This window comes from Emys orbicularis, chromosome 5 (genome assembly GCF_028017835.1).
Source record: "Emys orbicularis isolate rEmyOrb1 chromosome 5, rEmyOrb1.hap1, whole genome shotgun sequence".
Classification (NCBI taxonomy): Eukaryota; Metazoa; Chordata; order Testudines; family Emydidae; genus Emys; species Emys orbicularis.
Genome location: NC_088687.1, coordinates 129,766,320 through 129,792,142, shown reverse-complemented (window position 1 = coordinate 129,792,142; position 25,823 = coordinate 129,766,320). Strand labels below are relative to the sequence as shown.

General features: G+C 40.6%; 1 protein-coding gene across 1 annotated transcript in view; it reads left to right on the top strand.

Annotated features, from left to right (window-relative positions):
* Positions 1 to 25,823, top strand: part of UVSSA (UV stimulated scaffold protein A) — a 98,582-nt gene that overhangs the window by 39,519 nt on the left and 33,240 nt on the right. Inside the window, exons 9-10 of the mRNA XM_065405595.1 lie at positions 19,496 to 19,673; positions 21,829 to 21,981. Coding sequence (XP_065261667.1) covers positions 19,496 to 19,673; positions 21,829 to 21,981 — 331 coding nt within the window. The remainder of the gene's footprint in view (positions 1 to 19,495; positions 19,674 to 21,828; positions 21,982 to 25,823) is intronic.

Below are 25,823 nucleotides of genomic sequence, written 5' to 3'. Positions count from 1 at the left end.
CAACCTCTCAGTACTTTGTTGTAGTGTCACTAAAGGAATCCTAGATGACAAACAAAATATAATCTTGTTCTTGTCTGCTTCATTTAAATTTAGCATCCCTCTTTTCCAAACACATTCTAAAGCTTTTTGAAATAAATGAGTATTTGTAAAGCATACCTATAAAGTTGACAGGTTAATTATTGGAAAAAGTTGATCTAAAACAGTTAAATTCCAGTACATTAGTCCTTGTCCTTCCCAGGTAATGCTTCGTAAGTGACTGGAGTTTTACTTTTCTGTAACATTGTGCATTTTGAGCATCAGAAGCTTTTGGTATAGAGGGGATTGCTGCCATCAAGTAAAAGTTAAAAATCCTTGACAGTGTAATAAGTTTTTTGTTCCTGCCTCACGTTGCTGCGGATTGTGAGGCTGACTAAAAATGGTGCTATGTTATCTTAGACCGTGTTGTGTGAGTGGTTTTTTAACACTCTTCTTCATGTTATTTTTTAAAACTTCTGTGTAATTTGAGCTGTATGGAAGTCAGTCTGCAGCTTTTTAATGTAGAAAGCCAAATCTCTCTCTTTCGTAATATTAAGGTGTGTGCATTAATGTTCCCTTTAAATTTTTCCATCCATGTGCAGAATGAATTTTGTTATGTGCACCAATATCGAGGTAATGTGCGGCTGTGCGCCACCAGTAGAAAAAAACCCCTAGATACAATATATATTTTTAAAAAGTTACCATAGGGATAATTAGTCCAGCCAGGATAGGTTAGGCATTTTAGAACCCACTACTCAAAGAATTAAATTTAAACGCAAGAGAGAAATAAAAATGATGAAATGCATAGACCAGTCAAAAAACTAAAATAACAATACTTTGAAAGAATACAGTCACAGAGAATATATATTTATTGCAGGAAGTATCAAGAAGTAACAACAATAATAATACAAGTATGTGTAGGGGAGCTTGAAAGCGTGTGTGTGTGTAACAGAGACATGTGCTGCCCCTTTAAGTAGATTGGCATTCACCAGTCTGAAGCCTGCTTATTCAGACACAGCAGCAGCCGCCAGCAAGCTCCTTCCCACATCCCACTCCTCAGCCCTGTCGTGTCCCCCCGCAGATCTGTGGAGATGGAGTACAGGGGGACACCCTGACCTCAGCGCCCCCCGCTCTTCACAGCAAGCAGGAGGCTTCTGGGAGCAGCTGGCCAGGGGCTCCAAGGCAGAGGGCAGGAACAGTGGGGGGGAGGGGCACTTGGTAGACTGCTGGGTAGCCGCACAACTTAGAGGGAATTTAGGTGTGCATATATAAATCGAGAAAGTGGCAATTAGAGTGACCTTGTACTTTTGACTGTCTCAGACCATGTAGACTGACTACAGTGTGTGGGAGGTCTGCAGTAAAGTTAGCCTGCTTGTCTGCAGTAGTTAACAAAGTCAGCTCAAGGAAACCTCAAAATATCGAGTCATGCTAGTGCCTCAAAACCAAGTGAGGCCTCAAACAGGATGAGATCCCCATTGTGCTAGGTAAACATATATGAAGATGCAGACCCTACCTTGGAGAGCTCACAATCCTAAAACCAGCAATATATGAAGGGTGGGCAAAAGGGAGACAATCAAATATTTACAATATTTATATATATGATATCAATTTTTATAAATGTTAATGTAATTACATCAATGAGTAAATAATCACTTGCCCCAACTGCCTCTCAACTTAGTTATATAAATATTGGTTCATTCTGAGTAGGCATTGCAGTACTAGTGGGTCTTGAGAATGGACTTGAAGGAGAGGATTTGCACTAGGGATGATGGGGAGTCTGGTGTATTTTGCCTTGACTGTACCAAGCACTGGAACTTGGCTTCCATGTGTGGTTTAACAGCAGCCTGAAGATTCTTAGCATAACATATAAAAGGTCAGTTTAATCCTCACCACCTTCCATTCCAAGTCCAAAGCGCATGACTTCAGCCTGGCCTCCTCTATCATAAACACATAGCAATGTGTTCATTGAACCCCACAAAACAACTGCACACACAATTCTCCCTATGGGAAGAGGATGAGAGAATGAACAAACCACACGTGACAGATGTTAGTCACATCTTTTAATGCACTTAGTGGAAGGTGCTCAGATACTGCATTGATGAGAACTTGTATGGAATAGAATAATCAGTTCCCTATTTCTATAAATAATGTAGCTAATAAAAAGATACATTCTTCTACTTTTTTTTTTAACTGAAGAACCAAAATGCCAATTCCCCCTTCCTCCCCAAATCTGACTGTGATATTTTGTATGTATATATATCTGGGTAGAAGCTAGGGGACATGCTTAGTATGAACTTCATAGACCTTTATTTGATTTCTTTTAAAAGTTTGTTGCTAGCAATTATTATTTCTGTTGTGTTCCTGAGAGAATATGGGCTCCTTCTCTGGTGGAAAAAATTACTGTTTCAAGGCCTCAATTCAAGAAAGAATCCTTATTCAGAAAAGCTCTTAAGCACATGGGGATGGATGAAAACATATACTTAAGTGCATTTGTAACTTACTGGGCCAAACTCTGCTCTGTTTCCATAGTGTAACTATGGAGTAATGTCATTGACTTCAGAGGAATTACTCTGGATTTACACCAGTGTAACTGAAAACTGCATTTGCTCCACTGAGTTCAAATCTTGTTGGGCTTATATTTTTAATCAAAAGATTTCTAAAAGTTAACTCTCCCAGTGACATGGTTCACTTTTACTAAATCAGAAAAGGCCTGATCAAAACCAATTTATATGCACTAAAGGGCCAATTTAGTATGGCCCAGATTTTTAAAGGTACTGTATTTAGGCATTGCAGTGCTCAGCATTGCAACACCTATGTCTCATTTTCAAAAGAGATTTAGGCACTTAGGAGCCAAAATCTCATTAACAGTTGATAGGATTTAAACTCTTAAGTGCCTAAATCACTTTTGAAAATAAGACATAGGCTCCCAAATCAGTTAGGTGTTGCAATGCTGAGCAAATCAGTGCCTAAATACCTTTAAAAATCTGGGCCTAAAAGAATAAATCATGTGCATAGGAAAGATGTGTGATGTGATAGCAGGAGACTCAACTGTGTTGAAGGGTTAAATATTTAACTAAATATAGACATTTGTTTTTTCCAGATACAAAAGGGTTAAAATCGTCCCTGGTAAACTCTATTGAAATCAATTGAATTATCCCAGTTTTATACAGCTGAAGTGTTATTTTGGTAGCTTTGTTTTTAATTCATGTGAAATGCTTTGCATATAGGAAACAATGGAATTTTACATCTCAGTTCAGAAGTCTAATGTGTTTGGAATCTCTTAACTACAGCATATTACACCTTCAATTTTAAATATGCTCTTGCTGTTCTACAAAAAGTCTGAATAATTTAAAGGTTTTCCCCCCTCTATTCTGCACCTGAATAAACAATGAAAGTCGAACAGCTCCTCAAATTAACATTTTATGTAATGTAATAAAACAAAGATGTAATACACAACCACTGAAATTTATACAATGGTAATCTAAATGTCATATCAGAAAGTCAGTTAATTCCCTTTCATTTTCCCAAAGAGAAATGAAAGTATTTACCAGTGAAATGAATTGCAACTTCCAATACCATTTTTGGTTGCAAATCTATGTTTGTTGTTCCACTGAGATCTAAAAAGTTTGTGCCACGGGTAAATTTATTTTGGAGAGAGTATATAGATATAAATGTTGCAACCCCAAAAAGTTACAATAATATTTAATGGCTAAGATAAGGAGCTGAGTTTTATCATGGAACTGTAGGATGGGGGGAGAAATAGACAAGTCAATTTGAATCTCCATGTGTAAGATGAAATGTAAATTTGTTAAAAGAATTTAGGTGATTAGGTAACTGAAGTGTGAAGATATATCCCATTAGGGGTGTCATGCCAAATTAGCATTACCAGACTTTTAACGACCTCCCATTTGTATAATCCCTATTTACACTTGCACCTGATGTCTGTAGTGGGACAAGGGGCCAACCATTTTGCAGTATCACAGTCATTCTAAATGCACTGTTATTAAAAGAAAAATGTCAGATACTTGTATAAGACACCCCAGATTGTTAGTTCATCTAGAAAAGACACACAAGTTCAGATGAAAAGGAATTAATACAGAAAATTACCAGTATAACTTTATTAGAATTGATTTTGATATTTTGCATTGAAAATACTATCACTGCTATTGACTTATATTTTTTCTTCCAACGACTGTAATACTGCTGGAATGTTGCTAACACAGTAAAAGTTGGGGCTCTATTCATTTAAAAACAAATCTGGTCTCCTAGCTTGCATAATGTGATGTTACTGGGATAGACTAAGGCCATGTCTATGGTCCAAAATTATGTTGACCTAAGTTACATCAGCATACAGTCACTGCAGTTATTAAACCGCTTGTGTGTGTGCACACTTGGTTCCTTGTGTCGGCGGCGCACGTCTTTACCAGGAGTGCTTGTATTGATGCAGAAAGCAAATGCAGGACACCGTGGGTAGGTATCTCACTGTGCAACTCCCCGCCTTCTAGTGCAGGGTCTTTTGGGAAGTTCTCGCAGCGCCTGATGGGGACGAAACAAGTCATGCAGGGGTGACTGGGAGCATGGGGCCAACTTTCCATAATTCAGTGTTCTCCATCCCATAATTTTGTCTTCAGCCCAAAATATTTTGTGCCTTTGTTTTTTCTTTTTCTTTCAAAATGCCCTAAAATCGCCTGGCTCTCCTCGCTGTCTGCCACCTCTGACAGAAGCATGGAGCCTGCACAGCTCTGCACTATTATTATGAGCGTTGCAAGCACAGGGAGCCTGATCCTGCAGTATTTGCAGAGCCACAAGAGGCCCCGCATTGAACAAGGCGATTCCTTGGAGGCTAGATTGTTATGGGACATAGAAAGAAACAATTCAAGGTTGTTGGTGGTGTTCATGGAGCAGCTGCAGACCATGGAGCGCTGGTTCTGGGCCCGAGAAACAAGCACTGACAGGTGGTCTCATATTGTCATGCAAGTTTGGGATGATGAGCAGTGGCTGCAGAACTTTTGGGTGTGCAAGGCCACATTGGTGGATCCGTGTGCTGAACTTGCCCTAGCCCTCCAGCGCAGGTACACCAAAATGAGAACTGCACTGACAGTGAAGTGAGTGGAGATTGCATCATAGAAACGTGCAACTCCAGATTGCTACTAGTCAATCGGGAATCATTTTGGAGTCAGGAAATCCAGTGCAGTAGCCATTGTCATGCAAGTGTGCAGGGCCTTTAATTGCCTTCTGCTATGCAGGACTGAGACTCTGGGCAATGTGCAGGACATAGTGGATGATTTTGCAGCAGTGGGGTGATAGATGGCATGCATATCGCTGTTTTAGCACCAGAGCACTTTGCTACAGAGTACATCAACAGAAAGAGTTACTTTTCTATCATTATGCAAGTGCTTTGGAATCACTGGGAACCCTTTATTGACATCAATGACGCGTGAATCTTTAAGACTATCTCAACAGTAAAGTGTGCAAAAATACAGAATAGTTCTCAAACACAGAAACTGCTCTTTAGTATTTAAGTTCAGTCTTCCCAGTGCCTGGAAGGATAAGAAGAGCTTCCCACCAGTGGCTCCAATGCACTCCCCCGTCAGTATTTAAAAACCGAAACTTCCTGTTATAACATTTAATTAAAAAAACAAAAATCCTTTTCACCTGACAGTAAGAGTTCATATAGTGAATACCAATAAGTAATGGATGATTGCATTTGTAAATATTAAAAGATTAATAACAGGTCATACACTTCTGACTGTCTTCAGAAAATTGTATTTGCAGTTTTGCATGGTGGACCCTAATCTCTGCATAATAGCAAATGTATTTTTGCAAGTGCAACTTGTATGCACAATTTTTCTAAAAATCTGGCCCTTTGGCCTGTGCCTACCAAGATGTGCAGTTGATGGTTACAGTAATAAAAAACACTGTGACAGTATAATAGAACTGCGAGTCATTCCAGGCAAAAATAGGAAGGGAATAAAAAATATGCAAAAGTAAATTTATAATTCTTCTGATGCACTCAGATTATTTTATATATTATATAAGAGCAAGCAGTCTCAACATTTTTAAAAAGACGTTTTAGTGAATGATCATGAAATATACTAGATATGTAGTCCTGGAGACTGAAGTCCATTATTCACACAACAGGAACAACATGCATGGTAATAGAACAAGCTTTGCCACGCTATCCTGACAATGTGGCTCAATCCTTTTGTGGAGGTACCACCTTTAGGGTGCAAGGGTAGTTCAGTCTTCATGGTCGTTTAGTTCTTCGTCTCTCAGCTGAAACCACCAAACTCGCTCACCAAAACTGGTAAAGTAAAGTTAAGAGTATGCCTTACTAGTTTTTTTTTTGTCCAGTCTAGTTTTAAAAACTTGCTTCCCTTGTGCGACTGTATGATTGTCAATTTTCCAGTATTTCTAAAAAAAATTAAATAGAATCAGTAAGTAATGATTCATTGCATTGCATGCTAACCCACAACGATGGTGTCAGCATTAGTCTTTCCTTTTAATACCTGGGTGGTGATATGTTTACAATCTAGAATATGGTTAACGCAAGCACAGTGCTTCCTTTGTGGTACTGTGGAAGCAATAGCTTTAACCTTTAGTCAGCCTCCTATACATATTATCCAACTAAATTTGTACTTTTGCCATGCCAAGTCTTTTCTAGTTCTTCATGCCCATCTCCCTTTTAGATCCAGAGTGAGTTGAAGAGAGCCAGAAAGCAAGATCATATTAGTAATTATTGCTTATAGAAACACTTCTGTGCTTTTATCTTCTATCTAAACCAAATTCCAACTGTAAATGTTGTTAGTAGTATTAGTATAAAAGATTTACGGCAAAACATGGCAAGAAAATACAGCACAAGTAAAATCATTCATGAACTGAAATGGAAACCATTTAGTCTAAGCTGCAAAGAAATGTTCTCTTTTACGTTTACTATTACACATTGGTCTCTTTCTTCATGGAGACCTCCACCGGATTCAGCTGATCTAGAAATATCCATCTTTATCAAGTGTTATTTCGCTGTTTATAACAGAACTCTGTGCAGAACCAAGGCTCTCATATCTATCACAACATGGAAAAAAACCTCTTCCTCTGTTTCAAGATGTTAACCAAGGCATCTTCATACTAAAGCTAGCAAGCATCCATTAGCTCTCTTCAGCTCAAATCCCATTTTTCCCTTGCTCTGTCAAAAATGTGAATGATGGAGCAAGGTCTTCTTGGAAACCATGAGAAACAAACAACCCACTTTGTCTCAAGCTTTTCTCACTGCAGCATTTGAGCACCCCTTTGTTTCTTACCTGCTGGTAAGAAAAATGTTTTGATTAGTTTACAGGGGTTTCTCTTGGTGTGCGTGTGTGTGAAGGACTTAGTTAACATTTTTTTTGATGGTTTACATTTAGTTTTAAAAGTGGTGAGGTCTGTGGTTATTGATTCTTATCTCTTGTGGAAATGAGTTCCATTGTCTAAGTCCTGCTGCCGTGAAAGTTCTGCACTCATTAATTTCCCCTTGTTGGTTGATGGTTTCATTGTTCCAGTAAAGTGGAACTGCTATAATAGGTCACAGTTTGAGAGGGGAGGGGAGAGGAGGCAATCTTTCATGTGGCTAGAACCAATCCCATGGAGGAGTTAGACTGTCATGACAATGACCTTGAACTGGACTGTGCTTAAGTAGTTGTCAGATCAAAGAGGTGAGTACTGGAGTGAGGTGACTAGTGACCTTTGTTGTCAATGGGATGCTGTATCTCATAACAACTGGTTGCTTTTCATGATGTGGCTTTGTGCCTCGACATTGAGGAGTTTTGACCAAGGCTGAAGGTCATGAATGTATAGATCAGTGTGGGTGATAAAATGGGGCACAGTCTTCTGAGCAGTTGCATATGGAAATGAGTATAACTTTAGTAACTATCCAGTAACTTTGAAGAGCCCAAAATGATCATAGAAGATTAGGGTTGGAAGAGACCTCAGGAGGTCATCTACTTCAACCACCTGCTCAAAGCAGGAGCAACCCCAACTAAATCATCCCAGCCAGGGCTTTGTCAAGCTGGGCCTTAAAAACCTCTAAGGATGGAGATTCCACCACCTCCCTAGGTAACCCATTCCAGTGTTTCACCACCCTCCTAGTGAAATAGTTTTTCATAATATCCAACCTAGTCCTCCCCCACTGCAACTTGAGACCATTGCTCCTTGTTCTGTCATCTGCCACCACTGAGAACAGCCGAGCTCCATCCTCTTTGGAACCCCCTTCAGGTAGTTGAAGGCTGCTATCAAATCCCCCCTCACTCTTCTCTTCTGCAGACTAAATAACCCCAGTTCCCTCAGCCTCTCCTCATAAGTCACGTGCCCCAGTCCCCTAATCATTTCCGTTGCCATTCGCTGGACTCTCTCCAATTTATCCACATCCTTTCTGTAGTGGGGGCCCCAAAACTGAATGCAATATTCCAGATGTGGCCTCACCAGAGCCGAATAGAGGGGAATAATCACTTCCCTCGATATGCTGGCAATGCTCCTACTAATGCAGCTCAATATGCCGTTAGCTTCTTGGCAACAAGGGCACGCTGTTGATTCATATCCAGCTTCTCGTCCACTGTAGTCCCCAGGTCTTTTTCTGCAGAACTGCCGCTTAGCCAGTTGGTCCCTAGGCTGTAGCAGTGCATGAGATTCTTCCATCCTAAGTGCAGGATTCTGCACTTGTCCTTGTTGAACCTCATCAGATTTCTTTTGGTCCAGTCCTCCAATATGTCTAGCTCACTCTGAACCCTATCCCAAGGCTGCTGACCAGTTTCAATATATGGAGGCAGATGCTCTTGATAGTGTTGAGTTTTATAGAAAAAACAAGATCCTTAAAGCTCTTTTCTTTTTCTCACTAGCATTACCTCAGACCTGCCTGGGTTCAGCTTTAGCTAAATGCTGATTTTGGCTAGGCAACAAAGATATTTGGGTTGTGCTGCTTGCTTATAACACACAGCAGATGTAGAGCTGGATGTCGTCTCCATAATGCTAGCACTTCAGTCCATGTTGTCTTGTCAGCCCCTCTAGTGGCTTTGTAGAGATGATTGATGAATAATATGGGGGACAGAATTAGGCCTTTGGGGATTCTTAGAAGTCTAGGAATTGTTTCTCATTCAGATTCTTTGGATTTCAGATAGCTCTTTGCAAAGACTTCTGACAAATTCTTTGATTTTTTTTTTTTTTTTTTCCAGGAATCTCTCAAAAAAATTTTTACACTTCCTTTTTCAGGCTCAGATTCAGGAAAGCACATGCTTTAGCTAACTTCCAGTAGGGATGCTTTCCTGAATCAGGGACTCAGTCACTAAGGGATTGTACATTTTCCATGTAACTCAATAGGTTTGTTTAGCTAATATCGTAGGTCTAATATGTTGTGGATCTTGAGTTTCATTCTTGGGATCTGGACTTCATAAATTCTAAGTCTTATTTTTCTTCAGTTGAGTGTAGCTGCATTGCAGAATTCAAAACCCTCCTTCCCAGGCTCAATGATCCTGCTCTGTGTCCCTCAGGACTAGGAGCTGCACAGGGGATGTCGCAGTGCCCCTCAGGTTATGTGCAGTCATTCTTCAGAAACTTGGAGAAGACCAAAGTAAACAGACAGAAAAACATTAGAATTCATAGTCCCATTCTCAGAAATTAAATTCAGAACCAAGAGCATGATAGAGCTGCAACATTAGCACTAGACCAATTAGTCCATTAGGTTACATGGAGAATTTACAGGCAGTTATTGACTTCTATAGGGAAAAACCCAGAGCAGTTATTGAAAAGGGAGTAAGAAACAGCATTACCCCCTGCTTTCTGTACCCTGCAGAATTTAGGAGCCTCTTCCTCCCCCCCCCCCCATCAGAAGACAACAGTATTAACACACAATTCATTATCTTCATTCAGAAGATATAATACCTCTGATTAAACAAGCATATTTTTTCTTTTTTTAAAAAGGAAGTATAGAGTAAAGACTTTTGTAAAATTAAGATTAAGGTTGCTATTTAAAAAAATCTTCAAAATTGAGGAAATGAATAGTGAAGGTTACTGACTACATAATTAAAATAATACTGCCCTTAATAAATGGTTTATCAGCAATCTACCTAGAGGTGATAGTCAATATTCAAATTACAACTTTGACTTTGATCCACTATATACAAAAAATTTAAACAGTTTTTCCTCAGTGCATGCAATTATTAGAAATATTTTAGCTGTTAATTTAAAAGTAAAATTGCTACATTACATTAACGTTAAAAAATCATATTCAGACAAAAATATCCCTTTTACAGCAACCCATAAAGAAAAATAATTCAATATATTTTGTCATTATAAAATATACCTAAAAATTTAATATAAATTAAATAATTGCACATTTACAGAAAAACATGATTAAAATTTTTCTACTTCCAGCAAAATGTTAACATTGTTTCTTTCTCATATATACGAAGGAGTAGATTATGAAAATCCTTTCACACTTCCATGCATGGGTCCCTCTTGTAAGTAAGGTCCTTCTGAAATCTGTAGGCCCTTCCTCAAGTTGGTGACTACATTCATCTCCCACTGAAGTTCATAGAAGTTGAAGGTGCTGAACACTGCACAACACAATCAGCATCTTGTAGGTTTGTCCACAGGATTAATTTTACAAGGGGACTGTTCACATGCACATTAGTAGGGTGGCAAATTTGTCACAGAGCAGTCGTGGTAAATTTAGTAAAAGTTGCAGGTTCAGGGGGATATAGTGTGTGAAGTCATCGGAGTGCTCTCATCCTAGACTAGATTAAAAATGGGGCAGAGATAAGGTTATAATGAGCATTAAGGTTATAATTGTTAGCATGTCTGTAATTGTTTTGTCAAACCACATAAGATGTGCAATGTAATTTAATTTTTGTAGTTAATGACCTTAGCTATTAATTATGTTTTTTATAGCTTAGGATTTTTAATGTGCAGTTATAACAACTTTAATGAAAATTTGTTAGTGAACATGTGTGCATTATAGGGGGAGTTGGTAGTGACCTTTATATTTAGGTTGCCTAACACTTTTCATTATAAAAGATTCTTTCAACCTTTCTTCAGGAAGCTCTGCGTATGTCCGTGTGATGCATTGTTTTTATCATGCTTATGATTACCTCACTTGCACTCAGTTAAAACATCTACATTTGCCAGAATTATATCTAACATTTCAAACCTCCTAGCACTTCAAACAGCTGCTTTGGGGATTTTTTTGGTTGGTTGGTTTTGTCAGATACCTCATACACCTACAGGACTAGAAATGGGTGCCATCAGAAATGGAAGATTCTGAGCTTCCCAGTGCAGCGTACAATACTTGGAGCCCTGGAAGGCTCCAAGATACTGTTAAACCATTTTAGATATTTTTTTAAAAAGCTCTTTTCAGACATTTTTAGAAACTTTTAAAACCATTTAGCTTTTTCTTTACCTCGGAGGTCTGTATAGCTGAAGTCATGTTACCCAGGGAGCCTGCCTTTAGAGGTGGAAGAATAGGAGAGAGGAATCCAGTAAAGTAGTTTAAAATAAAGCAAACTCTAAAACACTTCTGAAATGAATTTCAAAAATACATGATGCCATGTGATATGAAAAGATTGTAGCACCTGTTGGGGATGATCTGCATAATTCAGTCAAGGTTTCATCCCTCATGAGTAATGGAACCCTCACAAATAATGAAACCTTTATAATACATTATCACATATCATAATTTGTTTACACACACTGTGTATATGCATACATAGATATTATAGGCTGGATTCTGAACCACTGAAGACAATGGAAGCTTTGCCATTTGTTTTTGTGGGCACAGGTTCAAGCTCTGTGTGGGAGTACTTCTGTGTGTTCATATAGAACTTGCCTTGCAAAATTCTCTTCACCCAGCTTACTGTATTTGGTGAGTAAAAATATCTTTAGTTTTTTCATGATCATGGTGGTAACGGGTGAGTGAGTAAATATTATACCCAACCTGGTAAATTTCCATGAGAGTTTTTTGCTTTTGTATGTGTGTGTGTATTAATATAAATTACACATACTTGGCTTGGGTAGGACTCCTTAAAATGTGAAACAGAAATTAAATATTATATTGCTCCAGGAAAGTTGCAGTCCATAATACTTGTTTATATTCTATCTCCGTTTTTTCAATTAAATGTAGGTGAATCTGAAGTAGTTAGATTTAGTCTAAATCCACACAGCTGAGGAAACCTGTACTCTTTCTTTCTCATTTCTTTCTCTGAATTTTGACTGGGGGCTTTTATCTCCTCCTAATCCCACCATTTCTGTCAGGACATAATCTCTTTCTCAAATTTACATTTTAATTACAAGGCCAGCTGAACTAGCTAAAATCAATAATGTCAGCATTCAGCAGCCTAACTTTCAGTTGAAACCCCAGCCTCTCTATTTCCTACTATTGATTTATCTCTTGAACACTGTCTACTTTATTGCTTCAGGCAAATAGGTGCCATTTGGTCAATTTAAACAAAAAGGGGTATTTGGACATTTTTATGATTGTTTCTAAAAGCAGATATTGGAACAAATTTGAACCCAGGTACTGTACTTCTGCTAGATGAAATACAGGGAATAGTTGAAGTCTATAGAGGAATTTTACTTTTAAAATCACATTCAGTGTCTTGTATTTATAACACAAATATAGAAGTTTCATCTATCTGCTTTGGAGGATTCTTGCCTTATTTTATCACCAAAACTAATTTTATAAACAAATGTTAAAATGTGTACACTATAACAGTATTTGTTAATGCTGTAATAATATATTTACCTTTCACACGTTTAGCCATCTTTCTTTTAATGGTTTAAAATAACAAATCAATGAAAAAATATTTTGTTCTTGCAACCCTTCAGAATTCCTGTATTGATCTTTTGGTTGTGATTGTATATATCTAAATGTCACATTGTTCATTTATCTCTCTTGGCGCGTGCGTGTGTGTGTGTGTGTGTGTGTGTGTGTGTGTGTGTGTGCGTGCGCCAGTCTAACTCAATGTGATAAGTGAGTGATTATGCTTTGCATATACAGTGTAGGAAGTTTTGGAACAAAATTTGAACTTTTTTTTTAATGGGTCTTTCCCCTCCCCCTTGAGTATAGAACTGCTAAACTTTTTTTGAATATTAGCAATGACTGGAATATAATTTAAATATCATAGCTGTGACTTTAAATGGTGCTTTCCAAAAAGGTATTTTTATCCCCATTCCAACCTGTTTGTTTTTTTTAATCTGGTCAAAAATTGTTCTGGCCTACATTCAAGACATCATAAATTCTTCTGGGCTAATCTTGTTCATATCAAAGGGTTTGTATATTATGACTAGTTGTATATTGTGAAGGAAGTTTAGCTAGAGCAGTTAAGACTTGGGGAAGTAAAGTACCCTTATAACTGGGGAGTATGTCTACACTACAAGCATCGCAGAGGCACACCTTTAGTGCAGTAGCTATGCCACTGTAGTGTAGACACTCATTACAGTTGATGAAGGGTTTTTTCCATTGCTGTAGTAAATCCCCGCAAGAAGCAGTAGCTAGCTCGATGGAAGAATTCTTCCATTGATGTAGCTGGGTCTACATTGGAGGTTAGGTCAATGTAACTATGTTGCACGGGGCATGAAATTTTTCACATCCCTGAGCAATGTATCTAGAAATTTTAGGTGTAGAACAGGCCATCTTTTATAATGGGATTGGTTTGGTTGTGCTTTGTTGCAATGCACCTGTTTGTTGGCAAACTTCCTTAAATCACTACAGCTGATTATGATAGAAGTTAGAGATGGGAAATTCTAGTCCATCTTCTTCTGTAAACCCTTCTACTCCTGCATAGTTTCTTTCAGTGTAATGTTAAGCGCTGTTCTTCTTCGAGTGCTTGCTCAAGTCCATTTCAGTGTAGGTGTGTGCTCACTCCGAGCACCGCCGCTGGAAAGTATTTCCCTCAGTGGTATACGTCGGGTTGGCTCTGATGCCTACTAGAGTCGCGCCCTCATAGCACCAGTATATAGGGCCCTGCCATTCCACCTTCCCCTTAGTTCTTTCTTATTGCCTGTGACAGTCGCTGGAACTTCTGCTCATCCTGTGTTCATGCAAGTACTCTCCTTGGTGAACTTTGCCTTTTCCTGTATATAGTTAATTATAGTAGTTAGAATTTACAATTCAATGTTATTTAGTAGTAGTTAGATTAGAACCTTTGTTATTGGGGTTACCACTTCCCTGGCACCAGGGCATGCCTTGGTTACCCGGGACTCTTGTGTACAGCCCCTTGAGAACGCAACTACAAAGCGAGTTTGCAAAGATGGATCTGCTGTTCACCCACTGGTGGAAAGTCAAAATCACCGCCAGGTGGATTATAATTGAGGATACCAATAGCCCTTGTTGCTTCAGGTGTAGCAAGTAGTTCAGAATACACAGAACTGATGATCACGTGGGCGAGACCCCTTTCTGCGCTGTCCAGATCCACTTTTCCATTTTCCCAGGTATGTGGCCCTAGTGGATGGTTTTCTGTTCTCTAAAAGAACTTCTTGAACCAGACTTGAGCATGCTAACTCCAAGGGGTTCAGCCCTGGAACTTCCAGGCCATAAGATGGAGGGACTTGAGGTTTGGATGATGTAAGCATCCGTGATCCTCAGAGAGGAGATCCAGAAACAGAAGTAGGCTGATTGGCGTTTCCAGCAAAAGATCCAGAAGGGTGGTAAACCAGTGCTGGCGAGGCCAGGCCAGGGCTATCAGGATCAGGTTTGTGACTTCCTCTCTGACCTTCAGCAGGACCTTGTGTATGAGAGGAAAGGGGGGAATGTGTAGTAAAGATGGTCTCTCCAGGGAAGGAAAAACGCATCCGTGAATGAGCCCAGGCTGTGATTCAGAAAGGAACAGAACTGAAGACGCTTTCAGTTGTGTCTGGTTGCAAAACCGGTGTATCAGGGGAGTTCCCCACCTCTGGAAAACGTTCTTTACGATATCCGGGCGGATGGACCATTCGTGATTGGAGAAAGACCAGTGGAGGCAATCCGCTAACTTCTTCTGTCCCCCAGGGAGATAGGAGGCGAGATGGATTAAGTGGGATATGCAGAATTCCCACAGGCAGAGAGCTTCCTGACATAGATGGTTCCCCATTCAAGACCTTAGCAATGTGATCTCTACTCTACTTGTCATGGAAGGTAGCCTTTCTGGTGGCCATCACCTCGGCCATAAGGGTCTCGAAGATTAGGGCCCTTACTTCAGAACCTCCATACACGGTCTCCTTTAAGGATAAGGTCCAAATGTGCCCTCACCCAGCCTTCCTCTGAAAGGTGGTGTTGCAATTCCACAATAACCAGGACATTTTCCTCCTGGTTTTCTACCCAAAACCACATGCCAACAGGCAGGAACAGAGACTTCATTCACCAGATGTCAGGTGGGTGCTGGCCTTCTACATAGAAAGAACTAAATCATTTAGGAAGACTACTCAGCTTTTCATGGCAGTGGCAGACAGGAGGAAAGGTCTCCCAATCTCAACCCAGAAAATTTCTTCGTGGATCACTTCTTGTATCCGTGTGTGCTACAACCTGGCGAAAGTCCCTGCTCCGGCCCTGATGGCACATTCCAGAAGGGCACAAGCGTCTTCAGCTGCATTTGTGGCACAGGTTCCCATCAAGGATATCCGTAGAGTGGCAACATGGTCTTCAGCCCAGTTTTGCAACACACTATGCCCTCACTCAGCAGGCCAGCAACGATGCTGGATTCGGCAGAGCAGTGCAACAGTCTGCTTGTCATTGAACTCTGATCCCTCCTCCTACATCTGCTTGGGAGTCACCTACATTGGAATGGACATGAGCAAGCACTCAAAGAAGAAAAAATGGTTACTAACCTTCCATAACTGCTGTTCTTCGAGATGTGTTGTTCATGTCCATTCCACAACCCGAACTCCTACTCCTCTGTCAGAGTTAGCAGGCAAGAAGGAACTGAGGGTGCTGCAAGTCCCTATGTACTGTCACTATGAGGGCGCAACTCCAGGGGCCACCGGAGCCGACCTGACGGATACCACTGACGGAAAAACTTTCCAGTGGTGGTGCACAAACCTACATTGGAATGGACATGATCAACATATCTCGAAGAACAAAAGATACGGAATGTTAGTAACCGCTTTTTCTTCTTCGAGTGCTTGTTCATGTCAATTCCAATCAGGTGTGTGCACATTCACAGTAGCTGGAAGATTTTTTTTCTCCAAAGCAGCAACTGTTGGTTTGGCCTGGGCACCACCTGGAGTCGTGCCTTCATGGCACCCAATATAGAGCCCTGACGACCCACCACCCCCTCAGTTCCTTCTTGCTGCCAGTGATGGTAGCTGGGACTTCCCCTTGCTCTTCTCTTGCTTCGGCAAGTGGATTAGCAGTGCTTTAGCTGTACACTGTACATAGCTAGTTTCCAGTAGTTAGTATAGTTTAGTAGTTCTTTAGAAGTTTCAGTTATGGGTGGTTCCCGCCCCCCATTTCACACACACCCCATTTGTTACCGGGGCATGCCATGATCCCCGGACTTTCAGACTTGTCAGATTTGCGTGAAGTGCATGCCAAAAAGTGACCCCCACACCACCTGCTTACGGTGCCTGGGTGAGGGTCACCAGAAAGACTGCTGCAAGATCTGTCGGGATTTCCGACCAAGAACCATTAAGGAGAGGGAGCAGCATCTCAAAATTCTCCTTATGGAGGCAGCTCTCTGACCTCAGTTGGACCCAGGCCCCGGGGACCCTGCTCTCTCAGCACCTTGTCTTTGCCACGAAGCCCTCCAGCGCTGTCTTTGAAGGATCCGGTGCCAAAGAAAGATGCTAGCAAGGAAGCTTGGCACCGGCATCGAGCCTCTCGGGGACATTCCAGCCTTGGGCACCGGTCCCAATTGCCGGCTCAGAAGAAAAAGAGGTCAGAGAGAGGCCAATCTCCCTCAGATGGCGATAACCTCGGCCAGGAGGGTGTCTGAACTCAAGGCCCTAACCCCTTATATAGACCCCTTATATAGTGTTCTATAAGGACAAAGTGCAGCTCAGACCTTATTCTGCTTTCCTCCCGAAGGTTGCATCGCAGTTTCACATTAACCATGACATCTTTCTCCTGGTGTTTTACCCTAAGCCGCACTCACTAGATGTCCACAGGGTGCTAGCCTTCTACTTCGAGAGGACGAAGCCGTTCAGAAAATCAGTCCAGCTATTCTTGGCTGTGGCGGACAGAATGAAAGGCCTACCTGTGTTGTCACAACGCATTTTGTCATGGATCACATTCTGCATCCATGAGTGCTACAACCTGGCGGGAGTTCCCGCACCCCTGATCACAGTGCACTCCACCAGGGCGCAGGCTTCATCAACAGCATTCCTGGCGCAGATCGCTACTCAGGAAATCTGCAGAGCAGCGACATGGTCCTCCATACACACTTTCTTCGCGCACTATGTGATTACCCAACAGTCCAGAGACGATGCGGCCTTTAGACGAGCAGTGCTCCAATCAATGGATGACTCCGACCCCACCTCCTGAACTTGGGCTTGTGAGTCACCTGATTGGAGTCAACATGAACAAGCACTCAAAGAAGAAAAAATGGTTACTCAACTTCTCATAACTGTTGTTCTTCGAGATGTGTTGTTCATGTCCATTCCGATATCCACCCTCCTACCCCTCTGTTGGAGTAGTGGGCAAGAAGGAACTGATGGGGTGGCGGATCGGCAGGGCTCTGTATTAGGCGCCATGGAGGTGCGACTCCAGGGGGCGCCCAGCCCGACCCTATGGTTGCTGCTAGGGTAAAAATCTTCCAGCTACTGTGCACGTGCTACTGGGCACGTGCGCGCGCACATACCTGATTGGAATGGACATGAACAACACATCTCGAAGAACAACAATTACGAGAAGGTGAGTAACCTTTTTTTTTTTTAAAAACACTTCAGTGATGATCTCCACAATGTTCCTTGAGAGGCTGTTCTACAGTCTAATAGACCTCCCTGTTAAGATTCCAACCTTTAGCCTATATTTTCCTCTGCTCAGTTTCATCCCATTACCCTTAATTATCATTTCCCTTATCTAGCTGGTTTCCAATAAATTTTGCAGTGCTCATATCAAAGCCAATTAGAATGAATTTTTACATAGGATTTTTTTAGACAGTGTGTCAAACACAGTCACCTGCCCAGTGCTCAAGTTAAGAAATGGAAGTAATAGATGAGCATGCTATATGTTCAGTGCTGCCAATTAAGAAATGAAGGGTGGGATAGATGGTGGGAAAGACTTCAAGCAAACTGGGTTGTTTTCCAGATGAAGGCTGCAACAGCTTGCTCAAACTTTCCTTCCCATGGAACAATAGTTTTTGTTGTTTTGGTCTTACAGTTTGTACTTGGGTTCGCGTATCTTATAAAGATGCTTACTTTATTTGTTTGAAAAGTGAAAATGTAAACTATTGGATAAGTGCATGTCATCAGGTCTCCCTCTACTGGCTGGCCCTCCTGGAGAATCAGAGCCTATTACTACTATCTGCTAATGGAGCTGCTGTCTTAGTTCAGCAGGTAGAGGTCTATGCTTTTGATTTGTCTAATCTACTCTAACTTTCACTAATCTGAACTGTCTGTCTGCCTATGTAAAACAATTATATTGCCCCTATCACTGCAGTAGCTGAGCTTTTGGTGCTGAAGATCTTGCAGTGGGTTTGTTCCTCAATCATGTCCGATTGTCATAAGGATGCTGCTTTGGTGGACATGCCCTGTGCTTCTGCAGGCATCACCAGGTTGGAGGAAAAGCCTTTCCACACAGCTTTCTCACTAGCCATGCTCCCTAACTAGCTGTGGTGGTGGTAAGGTGGAGGTTGTTGTCTGACCTGCTATGTCAGCTCTATACCACCAATGAATATCCCTACATCAGAGTTATCCCCCTGTGCCTGGTTGCGCCAAGTTTAGGTCTGCTTTGCACAGGGAATGTTACACCAAAGCAACCACAGCACAGGGGAGCCTATGGCTATTAAGTCTGTTTTCTTTCTTCTGCTGCTCTGCAACTTTATTTTTTTGCATTTCTGTATTAGATAGGGAACTTATCTTTAGCATCACTCATGGATATAATATTCATAGTTCCTTTTACTCTGCCTTGGATTAGCAGTGAGTATGGTATGGACCCTGAGAGGGCTGATGTGAGAATATTACCAGCAACAGTCATGTCAAAAAACAATGTAGCAATTTGGACATCTTTTTGTTGTTTAACTTTTCTTTCCTGGTGGAATAATACAATGTCATAATGAGGTTTTACAGTTGATAGGGTAATAATACTTGTTTGTACTAAAATAATAATAATTTCCCCATAGTAGAAATAGTACTGTATCTACTGGCTTGTATCAGTAACATGCTGGTTGATGCCATTGCAACAAAAAATAGTCAGTGATTTAGCCACAATCTATCCACTGCTTTGCTAGCCTTACCAAACACTGTGGTGTAGTTGTAAGACTTTTCTTTTTATAGGCATTATTTTTCCCCTTCTAAACATGCTGTTTTTTTGTTTTTGTTTTTTCAGGGTTGGAGCCCCAATCATCTCCGAAAGCATTAGCAAAAGGAATGGTTGTGAGGCCAGCTTTGCTGAGCTCCCACTCCCAGTCAGAAAGGAATGAAGAGGAACTTGATCCAACCTGTGCCGCTGCAACGTTGAAGCTTATCCGAGATAAGCTACCTAAGTTACCATCCCTAAACACCAGGTCATGATCATTTTATTTGTTCTAGAAATATCACTATGATGTTCCTTGGCTCTGTTAGCTACAAAAGCACTCCCAGAGAGTACACCCAGAAACGGGGCAGGCTAGAAGAGATTAGGCCAAGGGTTCTCAAACTGGGATTTGAGACCCCTCAGGGGGTCTCAAGGTTATTACTTGGGAGGTCACAAGCTGTCAGCCTCCACCCCAAACCCTGCTTCGCCTCCAGCATTTATAATAGTGTTAAATATTTTAAAATGTGTTTTTAATTTATAAGGGGGGGGGTCATACTCATAGGTTTGCTGTATGAAAGGGGTCACCATACAAAAGTTTGAGAACCACTGGATTAGGCTATAAAATATTACTTATTTGTATTTAAAATAATATTTTTTTATACCCAGTCTTAACACATGCGTGATTAGAAATGTAGGTTTTGCTAATCATTTTTTATAGATTCTTTAGAAAATCTATTACTAAGAACTTATCATGGGGATCCCATCCAAAAAAAAAGGTTCTGTTTGCTGGGGGAATGTTTTGGTTTGCAAATCCTAATACTAGATTAGCAAATAAATAGTTTCAAAAGCCTTGGATTTCCTAGTGACTTACTATGTCATAAATGCCAGCTTTTGAGGCCTGTCATACTGATTTCAAAGAACTATCGTTTGTCAATCCTATTCAGAGCTTGCTGAAATTTCAGTCCTGACTGTGAATTACAGTCGAATCTCAAAGTTACAAACACCTTGGGAATGGAGGTTGTTAATAACTCTGAACAAAACGTTGTGGTTGTTCTTTCAAAAGTTTACAGCTGAACATTGATTTACTACAGCTATGAAACTTTACTATGCAGAAGACAAATGCTGCTTTAAACCGTCTTAATTTAAATGAAACAAGCATAGAAACAGTTTCCTTACCTTGTCAAATCTTTATTTTTAAACTTTCCCTTTATTTTTTAGTAGTTTATGTTTAACACAGTACTGTATTGTATTTGCTTTTTTATTTTTTTATTTATTTTTTTTGGTCTCTACTGCTGCCTGAGTGCGTACTTCCGGTTCCAAATGAGGTGTGTGGTTGACCAGTCAATTCATAACTGTGATGTTCATAACTCTGAGGTTTTAGTGTAGTGGTAGATTGATATGCCATGCTTGCAAATCTGTGAGGGTGGACCCTAGTATTCCCTGTGACTGGAGTAACCTGCTAATGGACTGGCATCTCCCAAAATGACACTTGTACAGTGTAAAAAGCTAGCAGAAACTGAAGCGCAACCTTGCAAAGGCAAAGTGCTGTACTCCATTAGTTTTCTGGAGGGTTTAATCAATAAGGCAATAACAAACTAAACTTAAAAATTTAGATTTCTAAATTGAAAAAAAGACATATTTATGTGTTTTAATACTATAAGTTAGTGAGACCATCATAATTTGGGCTACTGAAGTGCTTAGGCTCTGCAACTTCATATTTTGGGTTTAGTGAATTGTTATCTAACATTGCATAACTAGTAGTGTGGCATTCTTTAGTCAAATAGTGGAAGGCCATCCCTTTACTTGCTAATGATGCACCTGGTAAAAACCCCTTTATACCAATATACTTTGGAGTACTGTGTTTGAGTACAGCTGACAACCTTACCTTCCTCTTTTCTTTATACACTTTTGTCCGTCTGTAACACAAAACTTCTGCTAAGGGAAAGGTTGAATTGGTGGTGTCGCTGAAAACCCCAATGGTGCAAGTCTGGGAGATGGAATGCTGTGCACACAAAACAAGGATGTTGCAATCTATGTAATGACAGTACAAGCATGAACATAAATCTACAGAAGCAAGACGGTTCTGAATTAGGTTTGCAATACCACCCTCACTGTGGCTTCTGTTGTACTACGCCATCTATGATCCATTATTACATCACATATAGACCTTTAGGTTCCCACAAGACTGGAGAAACATCTTTTTAAGCAGCGTGAGCTGAGTGTTCTGATAAGCTTAACTATATATTGTGCTCTGCTTATATGACAGCATCACACTCTATATCCTAAAGAACAAACCAAGTAAAGTAGATAGTAGAAGTCCTAGTGGATCTTAGATAATGTGAGTGTTGGTGCAAAAGGTTAGAAAAAGCAGGGAAATAGTTGTGATCATTATTGTTCTCTATTGACTTTTTATTATCTTTCTCCAGTGCGTCTGCAAATCCCGAGCCAGCAGCTTCAGGAGAGCTTGACAGTGAGACAGGAAAACTAGAAGAAGAAAGAGCTAAAGCTCCTATAATACCCTTTGGATTAGATCTTTACTACTGGGGACAGGACCAGCCAACTGCTGGCAAAATTCTCAAGTAAATACAGTCCGATTTTTCTTTTAAGAAACAAAAAGATTGGTTTAGGCTGAAAGGTTGTGCAGGGGGATGAACCCTACTGCTTCTTGTAATAATTACTTTTCTCCTTTCCTTTACAATAAGTGATCCATAAACATTCTTAGTAACTCTAACTTACAATTATATGTATTTTGAGAGGATAGGATTTGAATTAAGTATTTTAGTCTTTCAAAGCATATCTGTATTTATGGTAGCACCTAGTCCAGTTGAGATAGGGGCCCCATGTGCTAGTTGCTGTACAAACACAGTACGAGACAGACCCTGCCCCGAAGAGTGTGCAATCTAAATAAATAAGACAGACCAATGGTAGAAGACAGGAAGGATTATTATTCCCATTTTTATAGATGGAGAACTGAGGCACAGAGATCAAGTCATTTTCCCAAGGTCACACAAGACATCTGCGAGCTGAGAACTGCACCCAGATCACCTGGGCCCCAGCTGAGTGCCTTAACAATACAACCATTGTTCTTACTTGTTTGGGAAGGTGCTGTGCTTTCTTGTACACAAAGTGGTGCTAGCTTTGTGGCAGGACCAGCAACACTAGGACAGTTTACACCTGCACCTCAGAGATTTGTTTCTGACAATCTTAAAGCCTATTCATAGCCCTGGCATTTTTATTAATAGCCTGGCATTCAAAGACTTCTTCCATTTTTTGCTCACATTGTAGCTCATGGGTATGCATCTGCTCTCTCCAAACAAGCAGGAGATTTCTATTTCCCTGCCAAAGAATGTATCGGTATCTGCTGCAGAAATTGGCACTGAAGCACCACAAAACTGTAGGGCCTGTAAGTCCCACACTGGGTTAAAACAAGTAAAAGATTGGAAGTATGTTTGTGTTGCTAATCAAAAAGGTAAACTCTCATGGCCTCGCTGGTATTACTTTGAGTTTGTTTTCTTACCAAAGCAAAACAGCTTAATCACAATTAGCTTTGTGTGGATATCTGTAGTAATAATGCTGTACAAACAAACCATGAATGCTGCAGCAGCATGAAGCCTGGGGGAATATCATCATCAACTTTTCCACATTTGTGCAGAAATGTGGAACATCAGTTTCCCTGGCAGAGGGTCTTTTGTTCTGCCTTACATTACAGATGATGGTGCTAACACATTTTCTCGTTCATACTGCACTTTCCAGAAGAACAGCAAACTTCATGTTCTGCTATTCTTCCCTAACTTGTTGATTTCTAATGCCTTCTTGGACAGAAACTCAATGGTAATTGATTTCTTATTGTCTTTTGTTACGATTCACCCGATTTGATTTAGCTCACAGAGGTAACATTTGCAGAAAATAGCAATAGTAGTGGCAGTGTTTCTGTGCCCCAAATCATGTAAAACACTGCACAGACTTTGTGTTATTGAAAGGCAATGAGCAGTCACTATAGGGAGTGAAATTTGACACAGCATGATGCTTTAACACACTGCCTCCCAAGTCCATCCCATCCTATGAGGTGAATTCTTTAAAGTCTATAGAATGGTAAAGGTTTTCAGTAAAGCCGTAAGAAGTATTTGTCTCTGAGACTGCCCAAAGAGTGGAAAGGCTTTATTTTACATTGGAAATAAGTTATTCCAGTCAGAAGTGAAATCAAAAGCATATTTCACTGCCTATCTGCCTAGTGCCTGTACTGTTTTTATTTTTATGCTTCCCAATAAAATAAAGGGCACACTTCTAAACCTTATAGCCTATAACTACAGATATGCCAATCTAACCAAAGATAATTTAAGTAAGTTGCACACACATTATACCATTGACACCTGGGTAGAATATACTTGCTGAAAAAATTAGGATAGACATTGCCAGATCCTTTGACTTTATCTGTGGTAGAAATAAATACCTCACAAGATGCGTTGAAAAATAAAGGAGGGGATATATGCAGCTTTTGTGTAGACTTGTCGTTTTTTAAATCAGAGATAGAAAATCTTCAGCCTTCAGCTGTTTCACATTATAACTTGCTAATAACACTATTTTGAGAGTTTCTACAGGGAGATATAGGTGGTATATCTTAACTTTAGTATGGCTTTTGATACTATCTCGCATGACCTTCTCAAAACAAACTAGGGAAATACAACCTAGATGGAGCTACTATAAGGTGGGTGCATAACTGGTTGGAAAACTGTTCCCAGAGAGTAGTAATCAGTGGTTCATGGTCAAGCTGGAAGGACATATCAAGTGGGGTCCCTCAGAGATCAGTTCTGGGTCCGGTTCTGTTCAATATCTTCATCAGTTATTTAGACAATGGCATAGAGCGTACACTTATAAATGTTGTGGACAAAACCAAGCTAGGAGGGGTTGGATTAAAATTCAAAATGATCTGGACAAACTGGAGAAATGGTCTGAAGTAAATAGGATGAAATTCAATAAGGACAAATACAAAGTACTCCACTTAGGAAGGAACAATCAATTGCACACATACAGAATGGGAAGTGACTGCCTAAGAAGGAGTACTGCGAAAAGGGATCTGGGGGTCATAGTGTATCACAGGCTAAATGAGTCAACAGTGTAACACTGTTGCAAAAAAAGCAGGCATCATTCTGGGATATCTTAGCAGGAGTGTTGTGTCCACTCTACTCTGTATTGATACAGCCTCAACTGGAGGATTGTGTCCAGTTTGGGTGCCACATTTAAGGAAGGATGTGGACAAATTGGAGAAATTCCGGAAAAGAGCAACAAAAATGATTAAAGGTGTAGAAAACATGACCTATGAGGGAACATTGGAAAAAAATGGGTTTGTTTAGTGTGGAAAAGAGAAGACTGAGAGGGGACATAACAGTTTTCAAGTACATAAAAGGTTGTTACAAGGAAGAGGGAGTAAAATTGTTCTCTTTAACCAGTGAGGATAGGACAAAAAGCAATGGGTTTAAATTGCAGCAAGAGTGGTTTAGGTTGGACTTTAGGAAAAACTTCCTAACTGTTACGGTGGTTAAGCACTGGAATAAATTGCCTGGGGAGGTTGTGGAATCTCCGTCACTGGAGATTTTTAAGAGCAGGTTCAATAAACACCTGTAAGGGATGGTCTAGCTCAGTGGTTCTCAACCCACAGGCCACTTGCGGCCCAATCAGCATGTAGCTGCGGCCCATGTGACCTCCTCAGGGCCATACAAGTAGTGTGTGTGTGTGTGTGTGTGTGTGTGTGTATGTATATGTATATGTATGTATGTATGTGTATGTATATATATATATGTGTGTGTGTGTGTGGATGCATCCCACATAACACACAGAGAGCTCATATGCGGCTCACAATGGTAAATGGGTTGAGAACCACTGGTCTAGATAATACTTAGGGTACGTCTTCACTACCCGCCGGATCGGGTAGTAATCGATCTATCAGGGATCGATTTATCGCGTCTTGTCTAGATGTGATAAATCGAACCCCGAACGCGTTCCTGTCGACTCCGGAACTCCACCAGAGCGAGAGGCGGAAGCGGAGTCAACGGGGGAGCCGCGGCGGTCGATCCCGCGCCGTGAGGACCCGAGGTAAATCGATCTAAGATACATCGACTTCAACTATGCTATTCTCGTAGCTAAAGTTGCATATCTTAGATCGATTTCCCCCCCCACCCCCAGTGTAGACCAGCCCTTAGTTTTGCTTTGAGTGCCGGGGACTAGAAGACCTCTCGAGGTCCCTTCCAGTCCTGCAATTTTATGATTCTATGAGATTGTGATTATCAGGAAGCTAATTTTTAATGGGTGTTTAATTTAGTCAGGAGCTGATGTACATTAGTCTTTTCTCAAGAAGGTTACTAGAGTGGACTCTACAAAGAAGTTGGATTAAACTTTATTTTCAAAAAGTATCCTCAATGTTTAG